This window comes from Chelon labrosus (assembly GCF_963514085.1).
Source record: "Chelon labrosus genome assembly, chromosome: 16".
In the NCBI taxonomy this organism is placed as follows: Eukaryota; Metazoa; Chordata; class Actinopteri; order Mugiliformes; family Mugilidae; genus Chelon; species Chelon labrosus.
In genome coordinates, this window is record NC_140349.1 from 14,160,137 (window position 1) to 14,184,826 (window position 24,690).

A 24,690-nucleotide genomic window follows, 5' to 3' on the forward strand; every position below is an offset into this window, starting at 1 on the left:
TCTCTCCTCCTCACCATGTGTTTGTCCATAATGGGGCTGAATCGAGGCTTTTCTTTGGCTGTGATGTTGATAATTACATAGAAATACTCGATTAACGTGACTCTCTTGTACATAGATTGCCAGCCAATGGTATTTATATCCCAAGGAGTATTCTTCTTTTGCCCTGGTATGTGTACAGAAGCTGAGATAATTAATAAGAGAAACTAGGATTAACACATGTTGTATATATAGCCATGTATTGACTCAACTGAATACAAAGTGTTGCCAAGAAATAATCATTTTAAATTGTCAAAAATGAGTTAAATATCTAAATATGTTTTTATTTGTTGACAGGTACAGTGTAAATAAATCACTGTAAATGTGTCAGTGTTAGCCACATGGCAATGTTTCACTGTCATCCCTTGGCCAGATAAGGCATTGAAACATTAATAAAATAACATTTATAGATAATGCAGAACAACATAAACAAAAACAGGAGCAAGTAATGGGTGAACTCCAGTAAAAGTAAAGGGCAAACAGGGAAATGACATTTAAAGTAGTAGCTAAATGAAACGGCGTCTCTGTGTATACATTAAAATAGCTGCTTGAAAAACAGTTAATAAATGGCTGAATTACAGTAATACAAATTATGGAGTTGGCAAATATCTGGATACTGTTCATCATTGGTTATCAACTACAGGTAATGGGCATAATTTTAAAAGTAATGGATAAATGGTGTCTCTGGATGGATGGCTTAAATTGTTAGCTTGTTTACACCTTTAAGTTGCTAACAGATACATTATAATGGATATAAATGGTTGAATAAGATCACAGCTAGTAATATTTTATTCAGCTACAAGTAAAATAGACAAATAACTGGTAAATATTGGAATAGCTGTGGGTAAACTGTTAAAATGATTAGCTAAAAAAGTGGCTAACCGAACCTGAAATGGCTAATGCATTCAGCTTGCTAAAAATAAAGAATTAATGCTTAAATTATACAATTACGAGTAGTGAGTAGCAGTTACATGTGTAAATAATGTTATTCAGCTATAAGTACTTACTTTTACCACAGTAAAAACTGGTAAAAGTAAACATTAAATGGAGGATTAGCTGTGGCTATAGGGTTAAAACTGTGGCTAAATGTAAATGCTAATGTGACAGCTAGATGTAGCTAATGTAATAGCTGTAAATTATTGAAGTAGACCACAATATATAATGAGTAGCAGGTACATATTTAAATAATGTAAAACATCAAGTACTTGGTAAACTTTAATGTTAAAAGTATGTGGATAGGTGGCTTAAATGGTTAGCTTAAAGTAACTGCTAATTTAAGTAGCTAATGTATAAATTATGGTTATGATAGTTGGCTAACAACTAGAAATAAATGGTTAAAATGGACAACACAAGTAACAAATAGCAGCTAAATGTCAGAGTAATGTTCACCTACAAGTAATTGATGAACGTTCATGTAAGACTTTGTGTCACTGCTGTGGCTAGATGGTTTAAATGGACGGCTAAAAGTAGCTATGGGTAAATTCCTCGTGACAGTGTGCTCAAACCAATGAATAAATAGCTGAATTAGACTGTTAAAAGTAATCAATAGCTGAATATTGTGTAAATTAAAATGCTGATGGATAAAAACAAGACACAAACAATGAAAAAATTAATTGATCACTGAGTAAAGCACAGATATTAAATAACTGGCAGCGATCATTAAGTGTGATGATGACAATGAATACAACCAAATGTTCTCATATCAGTTGTATAAGAGAGTATATTGTAATGTAGGCTATATAGAGTATAAAATACTGCACCATTTTATCTGTTCAATAGTTTTTGTTGTGGTGCTATTCTATTGTGATGATAACGCTTCCTTCGAACACCAAAGTGTGCAGACACGACTGGCTGTCATTCAACTTTCCTCCTTTCTCTCACCAAGTGCAAGCAAAAATGTGAGAATCTTTAAGAACAAGTGCTGAAATCTCATTTATGGTGTTAATTTGATCAGCCATCTCAGCTCACAAGTTGCCAGTATCAGTGCGTGTACGTTGCCTGATAATCTAGCCTCAGTGAAACAGCTCTCTGGCCCTGCTATGTGCGTTTTCTTTCCTTTTTTTTTTTTTTCCATAGAAGCGAGATGCCTGAAATAGCTCTGATTGACAGGTATAGAGACACAGTTACTATAACAACTACCTCCTGGCTCTCATGAGCACTTCTCTTCCTCTCCACCCCCCCTCGCCTCACCTCTTCTCTTTTCATTTTCTTTTACCAGCTCTCCCTTTTTACCCCCGTCTCCCTCTCACCCCCTCACTATGTGCATGTGTGGGTGTAGAGGGAAGAGATTATGAAAAAGAACTCGACTGCAATATTCCTTCACATGGAAATGTTTGTGTTGCAAGATAGAGAGGCCTGGCACCAGCTATTGGATCTAACCTGTGTGGGTGAGGGTAGGCGAGAGTGGGAAGATGAAACATGCTTATACAACGCGGCCAAATAAGCCTTTTATATTCTTTTCGTGTTTCCTTTTTGGTTCCTGTTCCTCTGTCAGGTTGAGCTGCTCCGCTTGTATAATCAAGTCAGTCCACAGCGCTGTGTTCCTGCATGTGTGCGAGCGTGTGTGGGCGTCTTTGCATGCGTGCACGCATTTGTGTCAGCAAGCGGCACAGCGAGGCCACCCGATATGATGAGTGAATTTCAAGCACGATAGAATCTAGTGGGACTGACACCGGAGAGCGGCAGAGCGGCAGAGAGAAAGTGTGCGTGTGTTTGCTGCTGGGAAGAAGACGGACGTCATTGCTGCCACCTGCTTTAGTGGGACAAAGGCCAGACACATACACACACATTTGCATATGCAGACAGCCAAGCAGAGGTCAAAGCAATCTTTTAACATAGCATTAATGATATGATTTACTTAACCTTCTTACGCTCAAGATATCTCGGGCCCTCCGTTCCCTCCTGTCAGAGTCCCCCACTCCTCCTCCTCCTCTCCTCCTCTCCTCCTCCCATGTCCCTGCCTCTCCTTTCATCTCCCCGTCTCTGAGTCATCACACAGGGTGAGAGGTCTGAGGAAAACAAGCTGCCAGAGTTGGACATGCCATAACAATGCAGCACCTGTCAGGGTGTGCGTGTGCTCGTGTGTGTACCTGTGTGAGTACATGTGCATGCAGCTGTCTGAGAGCGTCTGTCATCAGGAGAAAGCAGGGAACATTTCCAAGTGTTACTGTAAATACAAAGACACACCAGCCATCCACTGCCTCCATGTGTGTGTGTCTGTACTGTATGTAAGTGTGTCTGTCTGTGTGTCTGTGTGCTCTCGTCACTGCGGCTTTCTCCAGAAGTTGCTCCGTCGCTTTATTGATTGGCTGTCTCGCTCTGTGGCAGGAAGTGAAATGGCGGGTCTCAACACCTGTGTGACCCCAGCTACAGAGAGCTCCTCTAATGATCTGAGCTCGGAGCTGCACGGGTCTCGTGCTGCAGCCAGTTCCTCACTTGGCTTAGACCTGATCAATAGCACGCCCATCAGAGTCTGGCACTGCACTGAAGACAGATACTCCTCCTGTGTGTGCGTGCATCAGATCAAATAATGAGAGCACCTGTAGAGGTCTCTGCTGCCTTCTGCTTGTTGCAGAAGTTGATGATTGAAAAAAAAAAAAAAAACTGAACCATGCATCAGGTGCTTAAGTGCTTTGATACAGATCTACTTGATGAAGGAAATGAACCAGTTGAACTCTAATGTGTATTTTTGATGTGTTGATGTCATCAGGTGAATTGTGGTGATTTCCGCACCGTTCACGACGCAATAACTCAGAATTAATTAGGCTACGATGCACAGGGGAAGGCGCAGCCCATAATAAGACATTTAAAACAGGATGGGATCTGGTATCCAAGTGCAGGGTATCCATAGAGACCGTTGCTATGGCGGAGAGAAATCTCACCTCATTAGGAACAAATATAAATAGCCTTGCGACTCAGCTTATGGTCATGATGCCCACGGCTGAGAGAACAGGCTCAGAGGCTCCCAGGTCAACATTAAGGGACGCGGGGAAAGATGGAGTGACAAATGAAGGAAATAATTAGGAGAAATTAGAAAGAAAGGACGGAGAGGGAGGAAGATGGTTTTGGCGAGGAGGGAGGGAAAAGATTGAGCTCCCGATGGTGGCAGGCAGAGGAGAGGAGGAGGAGGAAGTACAGTATGTGTGGGAAAGAAAGATGGATGAGGAAAAAAATGAAGCCAGAAAGAAAGTTTGTCACCGTATCTGAGGAGAATCTGCCAAATGACAGCTTGTTTTGTTTTTATACATGAAATAAAACTGCGTGACACTAATAAATCTATTCAATACCAAAGCACGTTCTTTGACACAGTGTTGTAATTAATCAAATAAATCTGTATTTGGATCCAGTGTAGTTTGCAGTTATTTAAAATTATAAGACAAGCAAGTAAAAAAAAAAAAAAAAAAAGAATACATGGCTAAAATAGGTTTGTGAGGAGGTGTGAATGACTTGGGCTGAATTATATATGTATGTATCCAGGAACTGACTTTTGCAGAACTACCGTTTTTGTTTTTTCTTTCCCAGCAACATACGTAATGAGCGAGGAGGAGAGTGGAGAGGAGTGCAGGAGCTGTGGGAGGAAAGATGGGAGGGAGGTGCTGCCAGAGAGGTTGACAGCCAAGATGGGAGCAAAGTGAAAACTGGAGACATCCGCTGCTGATTGCATCAACAGGTCTGAGCCCCTCTAGCTATGCTGCAGTGCAACGCAATGTTACTACAGCATTGACTCATCCCATTGTTGACTGTCCGGAGGTTGTGTATGGACTTCATCTGTCTCACTTCCTCTTTGCTTCCTGTGTTTTACTTTCTCTTTCTTTGGAGCCTGCTGTCCCTCTTCACGCTTTCTGTTTGTGTGGCATTTAGTCATAAAGGCTCAGTGACGGCTGAAAGTCTGGTTAGTGACATGAAACCAAAGAGGCTGTGTGTCCCTCCTCCTGTTCAAACGTGCAAACTTATTCTTCCCCTGCATCACAAACCTGACTGCATCTTTTCATTCCGAATTATTCCGCGTCGCCGGACCCTTGCAGCAACTTCCCCGTCTCACCTTTCGTCGCTAATTGTATTCAAACTGCTGAAATTTCGCCCTTTAAAAGTGAGATTATATTAAATCATACAGCAAAAATGCGGTCGGAGATCCATTTGCATCGCGAATGCCCTCACATCAGTGGCCGCTGTGTGGACTTTGCAAATTTCAGGCAAACTGATGGGTCAATTAAAGCAGAAAAAGCAGAGACTCCCTCCTCTCGATGCAAATAAACCTTAAAAGCTTGTCGCGGCTTCCTGTGCTTCAAAGCTAAATGGTTTTCTCTGCCTTTGTTGTGAACAGTGTGTTTTCAACTCGGGAACAAAGGTGTCTGGGGCTGAAAGATGAAAACTGCGACAACTGATGAAGATGGTATAGAGTTCAGACGTACGTTTGTGTGGGCTGTCTAATTGAGGAGATTGTTTGATTCCTCTCCCTTTGCGATTCTCTCTCTGAAGACCTGTCAAACTCGCAATCAACGAAAACAACATGCATAGATGGATTGGAGGAGCAGGAGGGAAAAGAAGTGGAGATGGAAAGACGGCGTTTAGGAAGAAAAGGAGGGAGTTTACGCCCACCGCCTGAAGAGATGAGAAGACAGGCAGAGGAGGGGAGAATGTGTGGAGGAAGCAGTGTGTGAGTGCCAGAGCTCATCAGCCTGTCAAGCATCCGTTATAGACCACAAACCCACACAGCCGTCGCACTGCTGAGGTCTATCACTTAACAGGTGCATTTCTTTCACCCTCACACTCTTATGCACTCCCATACGGTGCATACACGTGTGTAGGTGGCCGCATTTACGCAAGTTTAAGTCTTGTCCATAGGGCACAAACCCATACAGCTGAAGGTGATCCACATTGACTCACTCTCATCGATCAGAAAGTAAAACCGAATCCTTCATACATGCCGATGCTTACTGACTGTTTTAGCTCTGCACTGGCACAATCTGCACTTTCAGCCCAACCCACGTTTGAACCCGTATTATTCCTCGCTGTGCTCATAGTTTTGTAATCCTGACTGCTGACGCACTGCATCTAAATTCATCATCCACTTACCCTAGAGAGTTACAGCAGGGTTTGGTACACTTTCTGTTTGTTTCACTTTTTACCTTACATAGCCCCACACAGAGATACGGGTTAGCCTGCAGGACATTGCGTAAAGGTGGCGGTAGCACAGGAGCTCCTTCAAATGAGGTTAATGTTCTTCCTCTCCATTGTGGGCGGAAGATAAAGCAGAGCTGGGTATCTCTTACTAGAACAGCCATGGGGAAACCAGTGAATTTTAGCTTCTTGAGAGTTTCCTCCAAAATCCTGCAAGTGACTTCATTAACAGTTTGAGCAGATGTACTTGCAATCAGATTCTTTGTTTATGGTGCAAAAACGTCTGTGGCATCTACGTGCATCCTGCCAATGAAGATAGTGATATCTGTGTCTCTTAATGTGAACCCTGTTGTGATGCAGAATTGTTACTCCGGGTAGATTATATGCTATTTTAAGATGTAAGCGTTCTTTCAAGCGGATCTTTCATCATCTTTTTAGCATTTTTAAATGACTTTCTCCACGGACGTGAACACGTAGACCACAAAAATATGCTACACATCTCTAGAAGAGCTGAAAATGATGCATGCATGTTTAGCATAATATTTTCACCTAGGTAGGTCACTTATGAATTTTTAGTGTCCTCATAAAAATAAAGCCTTCCACTTTTGCTATTTTAGATTACGCACGCACCAGTTGTCTGTGGATTAAGTGTTTAAGTGGACAAAAAAAAAAATGTCCCTAATATGATTTAGCCGCATTCGTGTCGAGCAGGATGTAAAATCCTCCGTTTAAACGTGACAAACCTGTGTAGATGCGTATGTGGGAGAGAGACAAGTGATGCGCACAGATCTATTCGTGCTCTCTGTATCATAGTACATGAATTACTATAATATTTCTTTTAGCATTTTGCATCCTTGTGGAAACCAACCAGAACGACACATGCACATTAGAACAATCTCTGTTGTGCTAAAGCGCTAAAAGCTTGCAGCAGTATGTGCAAGAGGTTGTGCAAGCAATGTGTAAATGTTGTTTAAATTTAACTTTACTGTGTCTTTATATCATCTTTATAATGTGGACCGTTTGCAGGGTTTTAATCAGGAAGCCTCCACTCAGCATGTTTACCTCATTTGAATAGAGAAGCTGTGCTGCAAAGCCCTGCATGAAGGCCATTACTCTTATCCTGCGCCATATAGTTCACATGAAAAAAAAACAAAAACCTGAAAATTATGTATTTGTAATTAGAATGAGTGTAGCTTTAAGAAAAAGGCTGTGCCGCCGAGGTTAAGAAGCAAAGGAGAAGGTCTATTTGTCTGTTTCTTGTCTGAGGCTGTCTAGTCACCCGGCCACATGCTCCATCATAGTTTAAATATTCATAGGCTGCCCTCTGAATATGCATGAGGCCCCTATTAATATTTATGAGCTTCACTTGTTGAGGTGTCACTCGATCTCTTGTACACACATCGGCGCAGAGACATTTACACACACTGACGATCAAAGCTATGTCTGCATAGACACATTTGCAGGCACTGGTGTAAGTTACTGTGGAACTGTGATGTCATGGTAAATAAAAGTTACGTCTCCTGTTTACATGAGCCTAGTAAACAGGTAAAAAGACGAGTTTGACATTATAGGACATAGGGTAATTCCGTTCAGGCAGATTTAGATGTGACGCACAGTAGCTTAGCTCTGCACTAAGGCCATTTATATTTATAAATGGTGTTAACTAGCGAGAGTCAAACATCAGTATTTTTAGCTTTTGGTTTTGTCATCGATTGAACGGTTAAAACATTTTTCAGCAAATGAAATTTAGCAAATGCTAAAACTATATTTGCTGGCTGTTTCTTCCTGTTTCTGTTCTCTTTGCTAATATACACTGCGGGCCTCAGCGTCATATTTAGCCTATACCGTCCAGTAACTCATTTAACTTTCAGCACAAAAGTGAACAATCAAACACCATGGGAAATTAAAAACAAAAGTTTCAAGTTAATAACGCACTCACCATTGAGAGTATGTATTTAAAGATAAATAAATCATTTATGAAGGCTCCTTTTATGTGTTGACCAGAAGAAAGACTGAGTTTACCCTTCACTGCCTCCCTGAGACTAAGGCCAGTCTGATCACAGTTCCAGTCAGGTCTTTAAACAGACATCTCTGCTCACGAACGAGGTACTGGAACTGATGTAACAGTATCACAAACGCACACGCGCGCAATGACACACTCAGCTGTGCGCTTTCTAATGAGTGAGTTTATGTAACAAACCACAACAGTGGTATTTCTCAGCACGCGCACCGGGAAATGAGCTCCACCGAGTCTCTGTCCCCTGTGCAGACATGCCAGCCATACTGCCAGAACCAGCAAACAGCAGGTGTGTTTGTGTGTGTGTTCCAGCCATGCCACTTTTCAGGACAATTTTTAGATTGTGTGCACACCAGCTGTCTGTGGATGAATTGTTTAAGTGGGCAAAAAGATGTCTCTACTTTGATTTGGCCGTATTCACGTTGAGCAAGATGTGAAACTGTCCTCGTTTTTTTCAGTCAGTGAAGTGTCATTAAAACATGACACACCTGGGTAGATCTGAGCGTGGGGTGAGAGAGACCAGTGATGCACACAGACAGAAATGTCTGCTGGCATTTGCATGACGCACATCCTGAAGCCCTCGCTCAGTCATCTCAGTAGCTTTGTGGTTGTACATCGAGGCTATTTGGTGTTAAGCGCCTACCTGCACTAAGCATGAACTATTGCCTGCCGTACGTAATGCACACGTAAGATTATCACAAATGTCATATTTACTCAAGACGTCTTAAGAGCAATAAAATCAAATCTAAAAACAGCTTTTGATCTCTAGAATTAAAGTTGACCTCTCGGTATGATGAGAGGCAGATCTTTTCCGTCTCTTTCCTTTTCTCATTATCTCTGTGTATACTATCCTGGCTAATTTACTAATAAAGAAACTTACAATGGGACCTTCCCTTTCCTCCCGTCAAAAAAAAAAAACTCTTATCAGTGATTATGTGATATGAGAGAAGCTGTTGTTTTTTTCGTCTTAAGTTCAGAGATTCTCCCAAAACTGTTAAAACAGGATCTGCTTCAATATAGATATTAACAGCGTCAGAGTATATTTAAAAAGTTCAGATCAGTAATTTTCTATTTTAGGATGAAAGGGTGAAGCGGCAAGGCAGTTATGTCCTCCAAGCCACATTTATCATTGCATATCGGGGGGGATCTTCTTGTGTAATTTTGTCTTTGAATAATGGAGTCTGTGAATGAGACTAATATTAATGGAACAAGAATGAATGTGCCTCGGACTTGATACTCACATCTCCTCCATGTTTCCAGTTAAGGCTGTCTCTTGGTCTTGATTCCTTTCTCAACAGGACTTTGTCAAAAACAGGAGGTAAATCCCCTTTAAAATTACCTGCTTGGGTGTGCACATAGTTCCTGGTTTAAACTGGAGAGGTTATTGGTACATGTAAGAAGCGTTCATTTCTATTGCAAATGAGAAAAAGAAATCACATACATTAATGAGGCTGGCCGTATGTCCTTTAAATGAGACCATCAATAGTGATCTTGGATTTACAGTAAGAAATAAAATACCCTTCTTAACAGGGACTTGTGGTAACACTAATAGATGATATTTCATAATGAAAAAGAATATGTGATTATTAAAATCTATAGAATTAATCAAACATAATGATATGGAATAAAACCACCAACGGACTAAATGTCCTTAAACTAATGAAGACCCCAAATGAAGGCTAGATTATCAACTGTACAAACTGGACGGGACAGTATCTGTTGACATTTTATGTGATGATCCATACCAAGAGGTGCCGTAAGTGTCAAAATGTAATTGTAATAGCTTTCTATTTTAGTTCTTTGGGTCCAGTGCGTTTTGTATAGTACCTGCTACCCCAGACGATATTCAGTTGTGCATTTTCTTTAAGCCTATGTTTCAAATGTTTCAAAACAATTGCCTTAACTCTATAAGACTTGTAACTATCTGGCTTACTAATATGAAAACATGTTTGAGAACATGCCCTGACAAAGCACATTGTTCCATATGTGTCAAAATATTAGTGTAAGAACCCTTTTCTGTTTTTTTGTGTTCTGTATATCTAAATGAATGGCTTGTAATCAAATTTTCAATAAGTAATCGAACCTGCACATATAACACATGAAACGAAAAGTGGCTAATGGGAGACGCAGAGCTACCTTTCTTCAGTGTCCTTTGCAGATACAGTTGGTTCATTATGTCTGTAAAGGATGGTTGCACTCAAGGCTGTAGCCATCATTGGACTTGGACATATGACCTCAATATTTCTAAAACAGACCTGGCTGCAGTATAAGGGTTGGTAACATTCAGCAAGATGTCATCCACGTAACAGGATACCATATTACTTGCATCTGTTGTTCTGAAGCCATAGCTAGAGGAGACCGGATCATTCAGATAACTCACTTTTGCCTGTGTGGATACTGAGATCTTGTTCCTCTGCAATTTTTGTTGGAACTGTGACCATTTATTTCTTCATGTACATATATATTACATGTGATGGATTTCCAAAGGCAGATTTAGATTTTATTAAAGTTGTCATGTGTTAAAACTTACTTAAAATATCACTAATCTGGTATATTTTACAGTGTCCTTGTTAGGATCACTTGGACTCATGACTACCGCCTTTCTAAAAATCTTGGCACAGCTCTCATCCCAGATAAGACTGTCCAAGAGACAGTCATTGTTTGCTTGTTGTCACTACAGTTGTACACTTTAGAGATTTAAAACAAGAAAAAAAGACACTTATAAAAAGTACAAATGAGTCTCATACTGTAAGATCAGATCTGTTGTTTTACATCGGTAACAGTGTGAATTCCTTGTACTAAACTACTTTTACACTGCGATGTTGTTGCCTTTAAGTAAGTGAGTACCACACATGGCCAGCGCAAACAGACTTGGTGATATAGTATACAGTCTCTTTCCCTTGAATTGACTATAACAAGCAGACTGCAATTTATTTTCTGCTCATCAAAGAAAAAAAACAAACTCTGACATAATAGGCTATCTAATTATTCTCATACAATAGGGTGTGCATATACAACTCTTGTCTCTGTAATTAAATGCTGTTTAGAATGGTGTAACATAGTGTTGTGGCAGGTTTTTAATTAATAGCACAACCTAAAGGCCATATGTGCAGAATATATAAAGTGCTATATGCTTGATTACAAGAGCCAAGAGATACAGCCTGAATTATACACCACAATAGTTTTGATGCAGTATCTTCTTGTTATTAATAAAATGATTATAACTTAATATTACTTGAAAGTGTAAAGTTCAAATGGAAAATCAAAATTACTGTTAGAAATTAAACAATTCAAATAACATGAATTTTAACTTTATTTAAACTTTACTTCGGTGAATTCATTTACCGACCTTTGGATTAATGTGGGTCTCTAAGTAACAGATGATGCGCTGAAAATCTCACACATATTAAATAAAACTGTATCAGAAGAATGTAATTTAAGCATAAAACAAGGATAAGTAAAACTTCTCTGCATTGGTACTATTAGAATCAGTGTTGCTTTTGACATTGTAGTCTGGTGGTGTTCCTCAAGGTTCTGATCTGGGCCCGATGCTGGCAGCATTGCACCTGCTAGGCTTTGGCCAAATGGTCATTTTAAAGGTGTCTTTTTCTGCTGTTATGCAGATGATGTTCAAATGTACATGTCATTTAAGCTTAAAACTATTGCCTTGACTCAAAAATGTATTTGAGCTATTTGTCTTGAGCTAAAGCTCCAGCCTTTTTAAACAAAACATGTTTGAGAACGTGCCCCAACTCGTTAAAAAACTTGTCTTATTCATTTTTGTATTTACTGGGAAGCACTTTGTGACACCAGCTCTAGAAAGTCTCTTTAGAAATAGATTATTCTTGCTTAATTGCCTACTTTAATGTGTATAATGTACTAATAGCCTACATTATAGGGACTTTGTTGGCAGCATTGTACCCCCATCCATTAGCTACTAGCTTTAACTAGCTGCAGCTAGTGGATGGGGGTGCTAATTTAAACTATTCAATGTGTAGTTTAATCTGTAATAGTGAATCATATCTTTTCTTTAAAGTAGAGTGAAAAGTACAATCGCTTAAATCCAAAAGTGTTAAAGAAAGGCAGCTGGACTTGTATACCATGACCTGGATGACTGAGTACAATCACTTAACAACAGTAAATTTAAACGTCTACTGACTGTAAATGTCACAGGAGGAATGTTTAGCTTTGACTGGGCTTGGAGATATATTTGAAATGCCATCGCAGTAGTAAAGGAATCCGAATTGAGTTGAAATGAAGACAGGGAGAGAGGGAGACGGGGACAGAGATATTCTGGAGGGCTCGCGCATTCCTCGCGCGCGCGTGTGTACGTGTGTATGTGTGTGGGCGCGTGGCTCAGGGTTCAGCGCTGTCGGCCCTCCTCCCTGCCTCCCTCCCTCCCTCCCTCCTCCCCCCTTCTTTGCTCCCCTCGGCTGCTCCTCCTGCTCCGACAGAGACAGGCAAAAGGCGGAGGAGGAGCATCGGACCTCAACAGTCAACAGACGCTGGGTGTACGGCAGTCCGTCCGTCGGAAGGCTACACCGGCAGAAGCCCGCGGCGGCAGGAAGACATCACCTCACACGGTAAGATAACGGCCGCCGTCACCGCGGTGACAGTTGAACATCTCCGCGATTAGCTTGATTAACGGTCGGTCCGGCTGGCTGAAATCGACGCTGCTCGCTTCCCCTGTGCTTTCTCTCTTGATTGTACTTTTTACAATATTAATCACACCACATAACCGTCAACATTTAACGGTTAAGCTTTCGTCACGATGTGTAATTTAACTGAAACTCCTCGGTGGTAACGGCTACATTAAGAGATCTGATTAGCTAACTGCGCCTGCCATCATTCCCCGGTGTGTTTGGCGCTAGCGACACCGCTAAACGACAACGGTCATTTAATCTTTCGTGTAGCCACACACACACACATCTTTGTTGATTATTAATTTTAAATCACAAAAACGTGGTATTTAACTGACGATTATCGGAAACTGTTGCTTCTTTTTTTTTTAATATTTCTGATCGCTCGTGTGCGATCGCGAAGAAATAATACGGTTTAAGTTGGCTGTTCTGTCACACACACACACACACACACAAAAAAAAAGTCCCTTTCTGTATTTGAGTTCACATTAACCACCACCCCCTCCTGCTGTGTACCCTTCATCCACCGTCCTCCGCTCTCCACATGCGGCTGACAGCACGGTGAAGTCCCGGAGCAGGAGGTCCACTCCCTGCCCCGGTGTAAAAATAGCCCGGTGTGTCAGCTTAGCCTGGGTCACGGTAATGCGACACACACATACACACATATATATATACACTAAAACACGGATCCGGGTCTGTGCATTCATCCTTGGAAAAGTAGATCCCGATTAAACACTGGTCCGTCCAGTTATGTGGGTCAACAGGATGCCGTAAAGTTGCGCATCAAGGTGCCACCTGTTTCTTTTTTACCTACTCACCGCATCCTCCCGAGTTGCGATGCTTGATTTCAGTGTGAAATGTCCCTTTAGTATCAGCTCCTGTCATTGTGGTGTGTTGTGTGTATACGTACTGTACTATAGGTGCTTTCCTCGACGTGTCTTCAGCTGCAAGAGCACTGCAGCTGTCAAAGCCACAATCACTTGGTGATAAGACTGCTGTGGCTGCCCAGGTGCTGATGGCAGGACGGTGTAACCTGAATCTCACATGTGTAGCCTACTTTCTGAAGCGTCTTTGTCTCGTCTTAAAGTGGAGCCCCCCCCCCCCCATCGTGTTTTCATTTTTATTTTAATATGCAGCAGGAAAAAATTAAAAAAAGTGCAGGCACACAAGATGATATCCAAACACAACACCTGATTTAGTGTTTGAGGGAAAGCAGCCCAATTAAGAGGGCTCGGGAAGCATTATGGATAAACAAAGCGCTGACACAGGCTCTGGGTTTGCCTCAAAATACTCAATTATGATTTTAAACCAGCGAGAGACCTGCCTCTCCCTCTGTCTCGCCGAAACCGTTTCCTAATGAGCTCCTGAGCTGAGGGAGAGAACAACGTATGAGATCTCGTTTTGGATTCTGCTGCAGCCGGAGAGACAAAACACAAAACAGCAGCTTCTCTGACCAGAGGCAGAGATGACTTCCCAGTTTTTGTAGGGGTTTCTTGAGATGGAGGGGTGCAAATGAAAAAGGGGAAAGCAGAGCTGAATGCCCTCAGAGATGTAAAAAATACATACAGAAGGCTGGATAATAAATCAGAAGCTGTGTTTGTGTTCTTTGCGTTAAACAATAGAGGAGGCGCTGATAATTATAGCCCTGGTATTCAGAGACAGATTTTTCAGTGGTCTTAATTACAAACAGAATTGCTCTGGGCTTAAGGACTTAATATAACTTGTTTTATCTCATAATGGCCGTCTAAAGTAGCATTTGGATGTTTTCCCACTGGCCTGCCTGTGTGTCGGTGTAGATGAGCCAGGCAGCTTTTGGCCGGAGAAGAAAGGTGTCCCGGTGAGTAAGTGGCTCCGAGGCTTCGGGGCTTCGAGGCTTCGGGGGGGGGGGGGAGAGAGCAGCAGATGGATGATGATGTAGCGGGTACTGGCGCTCCCTGCCTCCCGCCGCCATCCGTCACACGCTAATGATCGTGTCACACCTTCTCCCCGGGCGGCCCGGCCACTTCTGCAGCGCTCAGCTCAAAAAAAAAAAAAACTGGTGGCTCCGCTCAAATCCTCTCCTCACGGCCCGGCGGCTGAAAAGCCTGGAGACGGACTGCACCACCACTAATTCCTCACTTCCCTCTCTCTCTCCATCGCCTTCCTTCACCCCTCTTCACCTTTAAAGTCCCCACAGACTGCTTCCTCATCTCTCTTCGTCCCCTGCTTCCCTCGGCCCCATTCATCTTGTTTTTCCTTGTGGAGCACCTGCTCCACATCCTTCGTTTCCCTTTCTGTCTCCTCAGATTCGCAGGTATAACGCGGCGCATGCTCCCTCATTTTTTTACCCCCATTTTATTTATTTATTTTATTGTAATAATAAAAGAGATGTGTTGTCTTTTCGCTGGTCCTCCCCCTCTGTGAGGTCTGAGGTCAGGGTCAACTACAGTGCAGAGCTCACGTAGCTGGCCTGTTTGGCTGAACGACAGCCCAGCAAGAACTCGCCAACGGCACATTGGGGAGCCTCCCGAGTTATTACGTCCTTTCCTTTTGAGCGTTTATGTGCCTCTGAAGCGCATCCTCTTCATAAGGGGCTGTGGCAGACCACCACACCACACCTGCGTCGTGCTGACTGCACCACTTCAGCTGTAAGAAACAGTGCGGCCGCGAGAAGTCGTCGCTCTCATTAGTCATCGATTTATCGTTTAATTTCTCGGTACGACATCCGAGACAAAGAAAACTAGCAAACCTCACGTTTAAGAGATTAGATGTAGTAGAAAAATGACTGGAAAGCAGTTGCCAATTCTTCTTCCCGATCAACCGTGGATGAGGGTGACATGTCTTCAATTCAGGGGGGGGGGCAGTGTCCATTCATAATCCCTCAGTTTAAGGATTTGTTGCGCAACACAAGACTAATTTCTCTGTGGAGTGGTCTTTTCAGTATGTGTGGCAGGGCAGAATAATCACTACAGCCGCTTGTATATGCCAATAAAACATTTCTCATTATTGCAGAGCTTTCTATAGAACCGTCTCCTTCCTTTATTAATATAATAACGGTGCACATATGGTCGTAATTTTCCGGGACTATCCCGCCACCAAGATTACAGACTCCTCTGTAGCGTGCTAAGAATATTTTTAATGGATGAAATCACAGCTGTCGCGTGCTGTGTTTTATTGAAGCCGTATGGGAAGTAAACAACACGTTGGTTTCACATCCATTTGACAGGTCCTTTATTTATTTATTTATTTATTTAAACGCTGTTATCTCCAGTCGGGTGTTAAATAACCATGTTGAGGGACTCGGCATCCTCTGAGCTCGTTATTCTGTCCCAGGTGTTACAGGAGTAAGTGTCCCCCAGAGCTGTGTGCGTTACAGCAGAACGTGTCCCCCGCTGAACGCAGTTGGCCCCTTCGGAAAAAAAAACGGTGGAATGCCACTTCCTCTCGTGTGTCTGTCTCTTTAGTCTCTCCAATATTTTCTCACCGCCGGGATCAGAGGCTCGGCTCGGCATTCTGGGAATATCCGCGCCGCCGCCGCCGGAGGATCGGATGATACTCCCCGCAGCTGCTGTTTCTAAGAAAAGCTCGAGGACGCACTCAAACACACACGGCATACGTGTAAAATACGCAAGCAAAACACCGCATCCGAGCACAGGCCTATACGTTACCGTCACACATGCACAGACACGCTTACAGTAACACGCTTGCTACTGTAAAGCACCAGTTAACTGTCATGCTAGGGGAGTGTTTGGGAAGCTCAGACAGGGGTCAACATATGCAGACACCGAGGCTCGGGCTACTACTCGATGTCATTTATTCCCTGGCAGCTGTTCGATACGAGCATGTGTGTGAAACAGTGTAGTGGTGTTCCTGTTGTACAATAACCACTGAACACTGTCTTGTCTCCTGTGTGTTTTCGATCTCTTCAGGCTATTTTCCTACTGACCAGTGAAGGGCCGGCAGAGAGAAGAGGCGAGCAGAGGCAGAGGCGGGTAATTGCATTTCTGGCTGCCCTGTGGGAACATGGGATATATGACCTCATCATTCACCTGTGAGCCTCTCCACTGAACAACTCTAGAAAGGTAGGAGCGACTCACGCATGTGCAGGCGAGGATCTCCTTAAGCGGGCGACTAAAGGGAGCGTGTGTGTTTTTTTCAGAAGAATGACCGAAGTAGCTGTAGCAAGCGCCGATGTCCTCCAAAAAGCGATGTCATGTGACGCCACCGGCTGCCCCTCCCCTCCGCCGTGCCCACCCCTTTGCAACCAGAGCGAGGGCGAGGAGTGTCCCGGTGACATCAAGAAGCTCGAGCAGCAGGTAAGCGACGCTAAACATAGATTCTGCTATGTGCCGCATTAAACTTATTCATCCTCCCGCCCTTGCTCACCCGCTCACTTTATTATAATAAATTGTGTCCTCACTTGCAGAAACTCTGTAACCAGGTGCAACCAAAGAAAAAAGTAAAGGTAAGCTAAAATAATTCTGCCTCTCATTATTCATCCCTGCTTGAAATATCGATTGCATTAGACTCTATGAATTTGTAATATCGCTTGCTCTTGTGTGTGTGTGTGTTTGTACTTTAGGCCAAAGGAAAGTTGGTGCGCAGCATGGCGGTCTGTGAGGAGTCCTCCCTGTATGAAGAAACCCAGGTAACACACACACACACACACACACACACGCTGCCTTCTACCTCCTCCTCAACATCACCGCCACTCTCAACTCACGCTCCTCCGTTTTAGGCATCTCCAGACGCAAACATCTCATCCAGCTGCCATGACAACGAGAGGACTTCCTGTAAGGACGAAGAACCTGAGAAGAGCGCAGATCCAAAGAAGCATTCACTGTCCAAAGGTTTGTGTGCTTACTATCTAATAACAGGAAGAAGAAAAAAAAAGCAAATAAAATTTAATAAAACAGGAATCTTCCCCACTACTACTACTACTACTAGACGTTGTTCTCCTGGGGTGTTTAATATTGCAGTGTTGCTTCGTATCTTTTTTTGTGTTGCCTTGTAATACAACCTTCCTGCTTCGTGCCTCCCACAGAGTCCAGCGTGGAGTACACCGACTCCACCGGCATAGACCTGCACCAGTTTATCGTCGACACGCTCAACAGGAACCCCAGAGAGCGCATGATGCTGCTTAAACTGGAGCAGGACATGATCGACTTCATCACCAGCAATAGGTGTGTGTGTCTGCGTGTGTGGAGGAGAGCACATAACCTTGATTTCTTCACTGAGCTCTCGACTCGTTCCACGTGCAGAAACGCATTAAAAGATCGAGGCTTTGGGCTAGTTTGAAATGCTGCATGTTTTCAGCTCATATATTATAATTCTGTCTATACAGCTTATTTATTGTGTTGATCGATATATTGAGCCGGTTAGCGTGGGCGCGGGCTTCAGCCACCAGAAATGAATTTGGGCTCAAGCCAAGAAAAGCAACCAATCTCAATCCATGTCCTTCTTTGTTCCCCGTGTCTCTCCTTCTCTACCTCTTTCTCTCTTTCACCTTCCTCTTTCCCTCTTCTGTCTTCCTTTCTGCATTTTCTTTCCATGTCCCTGCTACGTCCCCCTCCCATTGCCCCTCCCCCCCCCACATCTTTCTAACTCTCTCAGCACCTTTAAGAAGTTCCCTCACATGTCGTCCTACCACCGTATGCTGGTCCACCGGGTAGCGGCCTACTTTGGCATGGAGCACAATGTAGACCAGACGGGGAAGTCTGTCATCATCAACAGGACCAGCAGCACACGCATGTAAGAATGAATAATTCATCCGCGCGTGCATGTGAATATAAACCCCTGCTTTTTAGCGCAAATTAACACCAGTCATTTCTCTGCTGAAGACCGGAGGAGCGTTTTGTGGACAAGGTGCATAAAGAGGCAGAAGAGATCCACCAGTGGAAAATAATTTTAAAGAGAGACAACAGCTCGGATGACCAGGTCTGTGCGTCTTCCTTTGTGCGCCGCCTGTCTCTCAGGACCTACCTCCATAATTGACATTGATTGTATCCCATCAGCGATTTGACCTGCTCTCTTTCCTCTCTCCTACAGAACCGTCTCCACCCCTTATGGGAGAAGCAGAGCAAGTCAATGGAGGAGAGAGAGGAGGAGTACCAAAGAGCACGAGACCGAATCTTCAACCAGGAGGTGAGGGGAAGAGACTGAGAAGGACAAAACGGAGACAGAAAGGATTCTTACTAATTTCTGTGCCATACTTTTACAGCCACTCTGCACCCAGGAGAGCACCTCTGCAGAAACCAGGTAACCTTGCCTGCAGTATAATTTTTCCATGTTCCTTGCAGCTTATTATATTTAGGTGAGAACATTAATATATGTCCGTGCTCCTGTGTGTGTGTGTGCAGGGAGGTTGAGGACTACAATCCATATGCTGAGACCCAGAGGAGAAGGCAGCTCTTCAGGTAGGAGCTCCGTCTGCACAGATGCGTAGTCATTTATCATCTTAATCTGGTCAGCCTGGCTGGCACGCAGCGTTTCAGAGTCTGCAGCGGAAACTGAAAGAGGACTCAGATTTGATTTGATTTGGCCGCGTGTGTGTCAGGCTTTAGGATTCTTGGCAGAAAGGAAGGTCTTAGTAGATGATTTCAGTGAAAACATGAAGCATATAAAACGTTCAGCCCTTCACTATGTGTGGCACATCAGCATGTGTGGAAGACACTTTTTGTCGGCGTACCTCCCATGCAGTAATAAGGCTTTGGAGATAATTCTGGATGTGCTTCACAGGGGGAGCCGTGACAGCTCAGGCTCCAGCTGGACAGGCAGCAGCAGGCAGAGCAGCACTGAGACCGACTGTCGCTATGGCAACGACCCCCGACCTTGGAGCAGCACCGACTCTGATTCCTCCCACCAGTGGACAAATCCCGCCCCGAAACCCTGCCAGCCTGCCAGCCACAGGGACCCACGAGGTTCAGGTGCGTCTTTCCAAACCTCGCCTCAGAACAAACATTTAACGACTTCTCAACACTCCTTGTGTCGCGACGTTTCGAAGTGCAAATTCAGTCAGCGAAGGTGAGACACTTGACTCCTCCGTTACCTGACTTCGCCACCGCGCCCGCCACGCTCGGGGGGGGGAAATCGCTGTTTATAAATTATCAGTTCTTTATTCGTTCGCGTCTAATTAACAAAAAGCAGTGGAAGTTCTTCTGGTGTGAAAATTTAACTCAATTCCATGAATCTTCACACCATAGCTGTAAATTTTCACACAACACCTCCAGTTCGCATATTCAGGAAGGGAAGGGAAAAAAAAAAACGTCATGGAGATGCCGAGGGGTATGTTTTTAGAACAGACGGGTGGGGTGTGTGTTGTTTTTTCACCAGAATGAGATGTTGAAATGTGAATTAGTTATGCGCCGTGATAATAAAGCTTAAACATTTCTTCTTACTCTTCATTTTCTCATCTTCGCCTCTGCTTTCCGTTCTCTCTCTCAGGCTCCATCTCACTTTTTAGACTGCCATCCACTTGTCCCCTCCCGTCTCCTCCTCCCATCATAGAAGAGCCGGCTCCCAACCCTACCTACATCATGGAGAACGGGATCCCGCCGGGGAGCATATTAGTGAACCCACATACCGGTACGCAGCACACACACAGACACACACACATGGTAAGAGTTTAAAGAAGACACACACATTAATCAGACTCAACGTTCGGCCTCTCAGGACAGCCGTTCCTCAACCCTGATGGGACCCCTGCTGTGTACAACCCCCCAGACAGTCAGCAGCCAATCAGGAGCCAGACCCAGCTGCAGGGCTCCCCCTCTCAGCAGGTAGCACACGCACAGCAAGGCGCCTTTTTACACTTAAGACATGTTCACGCTGGCGTACACACGTGTCACAGTTTGTGCCTTTATCTCTGTCTCCATATGTGCGTCTCTCTCAGGTGGTTCAGTACTCGTCTGTCTCTTATGCAGCTCCACAGATGTTGCCTGTCACTCCCTCACAGCCGTACTCAACAGTATGTATCGGCGCACGTGGCCGTGTGTCTGCAGCGCGTGTGTGTTTACGGGCGCCCATGTGCGTATTGACCCCCTTTCTCTTGACCCACAGATTGATGATCTCTCCTCGCAGCTTGCTCAAGTGACGATGGGATGTCAGTCTGTGGGTGATGTCCCACCCCCCTACCCTTCCAGTCAGAGTTACATCTATGCAGCTCCTCCCCTTCCTCCTCCCCCTCCTCCCAACCCCTCCAGCTACTGCCAGCCCTCACCTCAGGTAAGGACATGCTTCATACTTTATTTTTTTTTGTCAGTTAAATGCATTAAATAATTATTTTGTGTTCATATAAGGTGTCGTTTAAATACTATTGTCCCGCAGGTGCCTGTGTATTACTACGGCCAGTACCCTACCTCAGCTCAACATGCTTGCAGGCCAGTCTCACCTAGCCAGCACATCCACAGCCAAGCAGCACAGCCAGCAGGTACTTTCCACATGGATGTATATGTGTGTGTGTGTGTGTGTGTGTGTGTGTGAGAGAGAGAGAGAGCTGTGGCAGTAGAGGAGGGGGCCGTTACACTGTCAGAGATGTAGTCTGTGGGTCTCACAGTGAACCGGTCTCTTTTCCTGCTGCTTCTATTCATCACTGTGACAATAAAGAGAGACGACACAATTCGCTCCCGTCATCGGTGGCAATTTATGAAAGACGTTGCTGAATAAAAAGTAGACAAGACTTCGGAGCAGAAACACAAATCAACAGGACTCAGTGAATAATGTCAAACGTGTCAATGCATTTTCCTAGCACTGTTTTTTTTTTGTTGCAGCTATTATTCAGTGTTACCGATACAGATTTACGTGAAAATGTCTTCTGCTAAGTCCCCCACAAACACATCTACTGTATTTATTTTCATTTAGATAATAGAAATAATATAACACTAATAAACCTGGCAAAATATGAGCATATTGTAGTTTTTTTATTAGACAGTATATAAGCAATTCCCAAAACATTTGCCGTCTCTTTTTCAGTATGGTTCATTAAAGCTGTGTAGAAACACTGAGCTGCTCTTTGCACATCCTCCTAAGTAGCTGTAATGATTGATTTATATATATACATCTTATATACTGTGCTGTGTTTGCAGCAGGTTATGCTCCTGCTGTGAGGATGCAGTCTTCCCACACCCAGCCCCAGGCTGTTCTGGGGACCTACTCACCAGTTGCCTCCCATCAGTGTAGCATGGTTCAGGTAAACACCGAACACTCAAAGGTCTCGTTCTACATCAAACTCTTAACGCCTCCAGAAGAAGCGTTTAGGAGTTCACAAAGCCAGAGCAAATCCTCTGCATCAACTTCCTCTGTCTGTCTGTCCTTCTGTCTCTCTGCAGGGAGGTGTGTCTGTGTCCTTTCCCCACAGTAAAGTTGTGAGCGGGGTCGGTGGGGAGGCAGGTTACTGCTGCGTGGTGCCCCCACCCACCCACCACAGCTGCACCAGCCACAGTGCGCCGGCCTGGAGCGCACAGTACTGATGGCGTGATGATTCTTTGGTTTCTGCGTGAACACAAATGCACACACAAAACACAAACACACTTTTTCACACACCCACTCCCCCACCACCACCACCACCGCCATCACCTCACCGACAAAGCCCCCTGGATATGCTGTTCACACAACATACCCCCACTCACAAAGATAAATGTACCCCTGTACCAAAGCTTAATAGTATATATCAGAGCTGCTGTATTGAATGCATAATTTATATACACAAATGGAGTTTTATATTGATATTAAATTATATATTGTGTTTTAAGGAAATGCACTGTGTGAAGAGAATAAAGTGCTACGGCTGGACTTATGAGGTCACATTTCTTTATCATCCTGCCTCCTCGTTTCCTCCGAACTCGGCGATGATGATGCTTAATGGCAGTAGATGGAGCCGTGATGAGAAACATACATACAGGAAATTGAGTATGAGGACATCTGCTCTGCTCGCCTACAGACAACCCATAGCAGCTATAAGATGTAAAGGGAAACTGTATATACTCGTATGTCTGAGAGCATAACCTCGTTGCCTTTATTGCTGTCTGACAAAAGATTTTGCATTAATTTGGGTGATCACTAACACGACATTTATCTTGAGGTATATTAATTGCACTTTCTTGCAGATATTTGACAATAAACCACCGATGTTTTATAAAAGAAGCAAATGTATTCTGTTGCAAATTACACAAATGGAGAGTATTTCCAGTTAAACCGATGGATAATTCCTGCTGTAAGACTTTATCGCCCCCTGCTGCACGAACTCTCTCATTACATTACCCCGCAATTATGTTTTTTCTATCAAGCACTGCGGCTGACAATTGATTTTGTCACTGATGCACATGAAGAGTGTTTGTACAAATAAGTGATCAGTTACTGGGTCTATAAATTAAGACTTTAGCAAGGAATAATCTGGCAAGTGAGAAGATGTAAGCATTTCTGTTTTAAAATTTGGCTAAAGGATTCCAGATTAAATTTCCACCTATTGACTAATAATGCTTTGTTAATAGAGCACAGGTGATGAATTGCCCAGTAGTAGGTCCCAACAGTGAGAAAACAGATACAACATTCACTCACTGACACTGAATCAGCTAAGTGCAACTCAGCCTTCATCCCTTTTGTTTATAAGTGTGCTTATAATGCTGCAACATATCAAATTATCCACTCACACAAACATCCAACAGCATCCAACTCAAAGCTCTCCCCTTTCATTCTCCAGGCAGCCGGCATTTTTACTCTGCCGTGATATGTTCCCACTTTCGCGTTTCACGCAAGCAATAACAGCCAACGTGATATCGTTCAGATTGCAGGTAATTCGTTTTAGTGTGTGATTCATATTCTCCCCCTCAAATTCAATGAAACGTATCCATCATCCACACCGGGCCTTAAAATTAAATTTAGATTTCATAACCGCGGCGCTGGATGCATAATTTATCCAGACGTTCACAATCCCGAGCCTATTTCTGGCCGCTCCGCTCGTTCAGAAACACACACGCAGGAGCAAGCCGTGCAGGTTCCATGAACTTTAATAAAAGGCACATGTACAGCCATAGTGAGATGAGTGAGTCCACCGGCATAGAGACAAAGCATTAAAACACAGAAATACAGGAAGTAGAGGTCAGGAGGAGAGAGATCTATCTGCTTTACAGTAGAATCTACTTAAGTAACATCTTCTCGTTTTCGTTCAAGTAATTCTAACACTATTATTTTTTTTTTTTGTAAGATGAAACCCCCTCATTAAAAACCCCCTGCCATAAACATCCATCACCGTCAAGAGTCCTCATAAGGGGGCCGCTGATCTCCGAGAAGACGTCTCTTTATCGTGAAGACAAGCAGTCCCAGAGTTACTGCACATCAATTAGTTTGTGGTAATTTGATTTAAGAAACAAATATGTTTTTCTTGATGTTTTGAGAAGCGTTTGACTTGGTTTGATTAATTTGAAGTCAAAAAAGTAATTTAAAAAATGCCTTTTAACAAAACAAATAGTAAATCGTTGTTTTTTTTTAATGTCATTACAAAACGAGCTAAAATAAATCAAATTTTAAGGTGTTAAAACTACAAAGATTATCCAAGAATACAAGATCCACTTTACACTTTTAAAAGTAATCAAATTACCAGAAAGCAACTGACACAGTGGGGGCCTGGGCCTTGCTCGTCACGTCCTCGAGGATTGTTCTGTTGTTCGCGACTTGTGGACATGTTCACAAGGATCTCTGTTCACACGCATACGCAGGCAGCCGTTCACACGCTATAAAACCCAGTGAAAGGGGAGGGAGGAAAAAAAAAAAGTTCACAGGTACTTAAATATTCAGGGTTAAGAGAAATAAAAATGGTGTTAGTGTTGAAGGTTAGCTATAACCACAGCTGGAGGAATAGGTTGAAGAAATAAAAAATATGCATGCAGCCAGGCCGTCTCTCCT

At 43.5% G+C, this 24,690-nt stretch overlaps 1 protein-coding gene across 4 annotated transcripts; it reads left to right on the forward strand.

Annotated features, from left to right (window-relative positions):
- The first annotated feature begins 1,205 nt into the window (after window positions 1-1,205).
- On the forward strand, window positions 1,206-22,980 carry arpp21 (cAMP-regulated phosphoprotein, 21). Of its 4 annotated transcripts, none has more exons than XM_084563455.1 (21): window positions 1,206-3,035; window positions 4,558-12,756; window positions 16,722-16,874; window positions 16,952-17,108; window positions 17,219-17,257; window positions 17,375-17,440; window positions 17,531-17,642; window positions 17,837-17,975; window positions 18,406-18,543; window positions 18,633-18,729; window positions 18,841-18,936; window positions 19,013-19,050; window positions 19,152-19,208; window positions 19,531-19,718; window positions 20,236-20,376; window positions 20,464-20,570; window positions 20,684-20,758; window positions 20,851-21,015; window positions 21,118-21,220; window positions 21,876-21,979; window positions 22,119-22,980. In XM_084563455.1, the coding sequence occupies exons 4-21, from the start codon at window positions 16,956-16,958 to the stop codon at window positions 22,257-22,259; spliced, it is 1,959 nt and encodes a 652-aa protein (XP_084419581.1). In that variant the 5' UTR covers window positions 1,206-3,035; window positions 4,558-12,756; window positions 16,722-16,874; window positions 16,952-16,955; the 3' UTR covers window positions 22,260-22,980. The 4 variants fall into 4 exon arrangements, with proteins under 4 accessions (XP_084419581.1, XP_084419584.1, XP_084419583.1 ...); XM_084563458.1 differs by having other exon boundaries at window positions 21,879-21,979; XM_084563457.1 differs by having other exon boundaries at window positions 16,955-17,108.
- The last annotated feature ends 1,710 nt before the right edge of the window (window positions 22,981-24,690 follow it).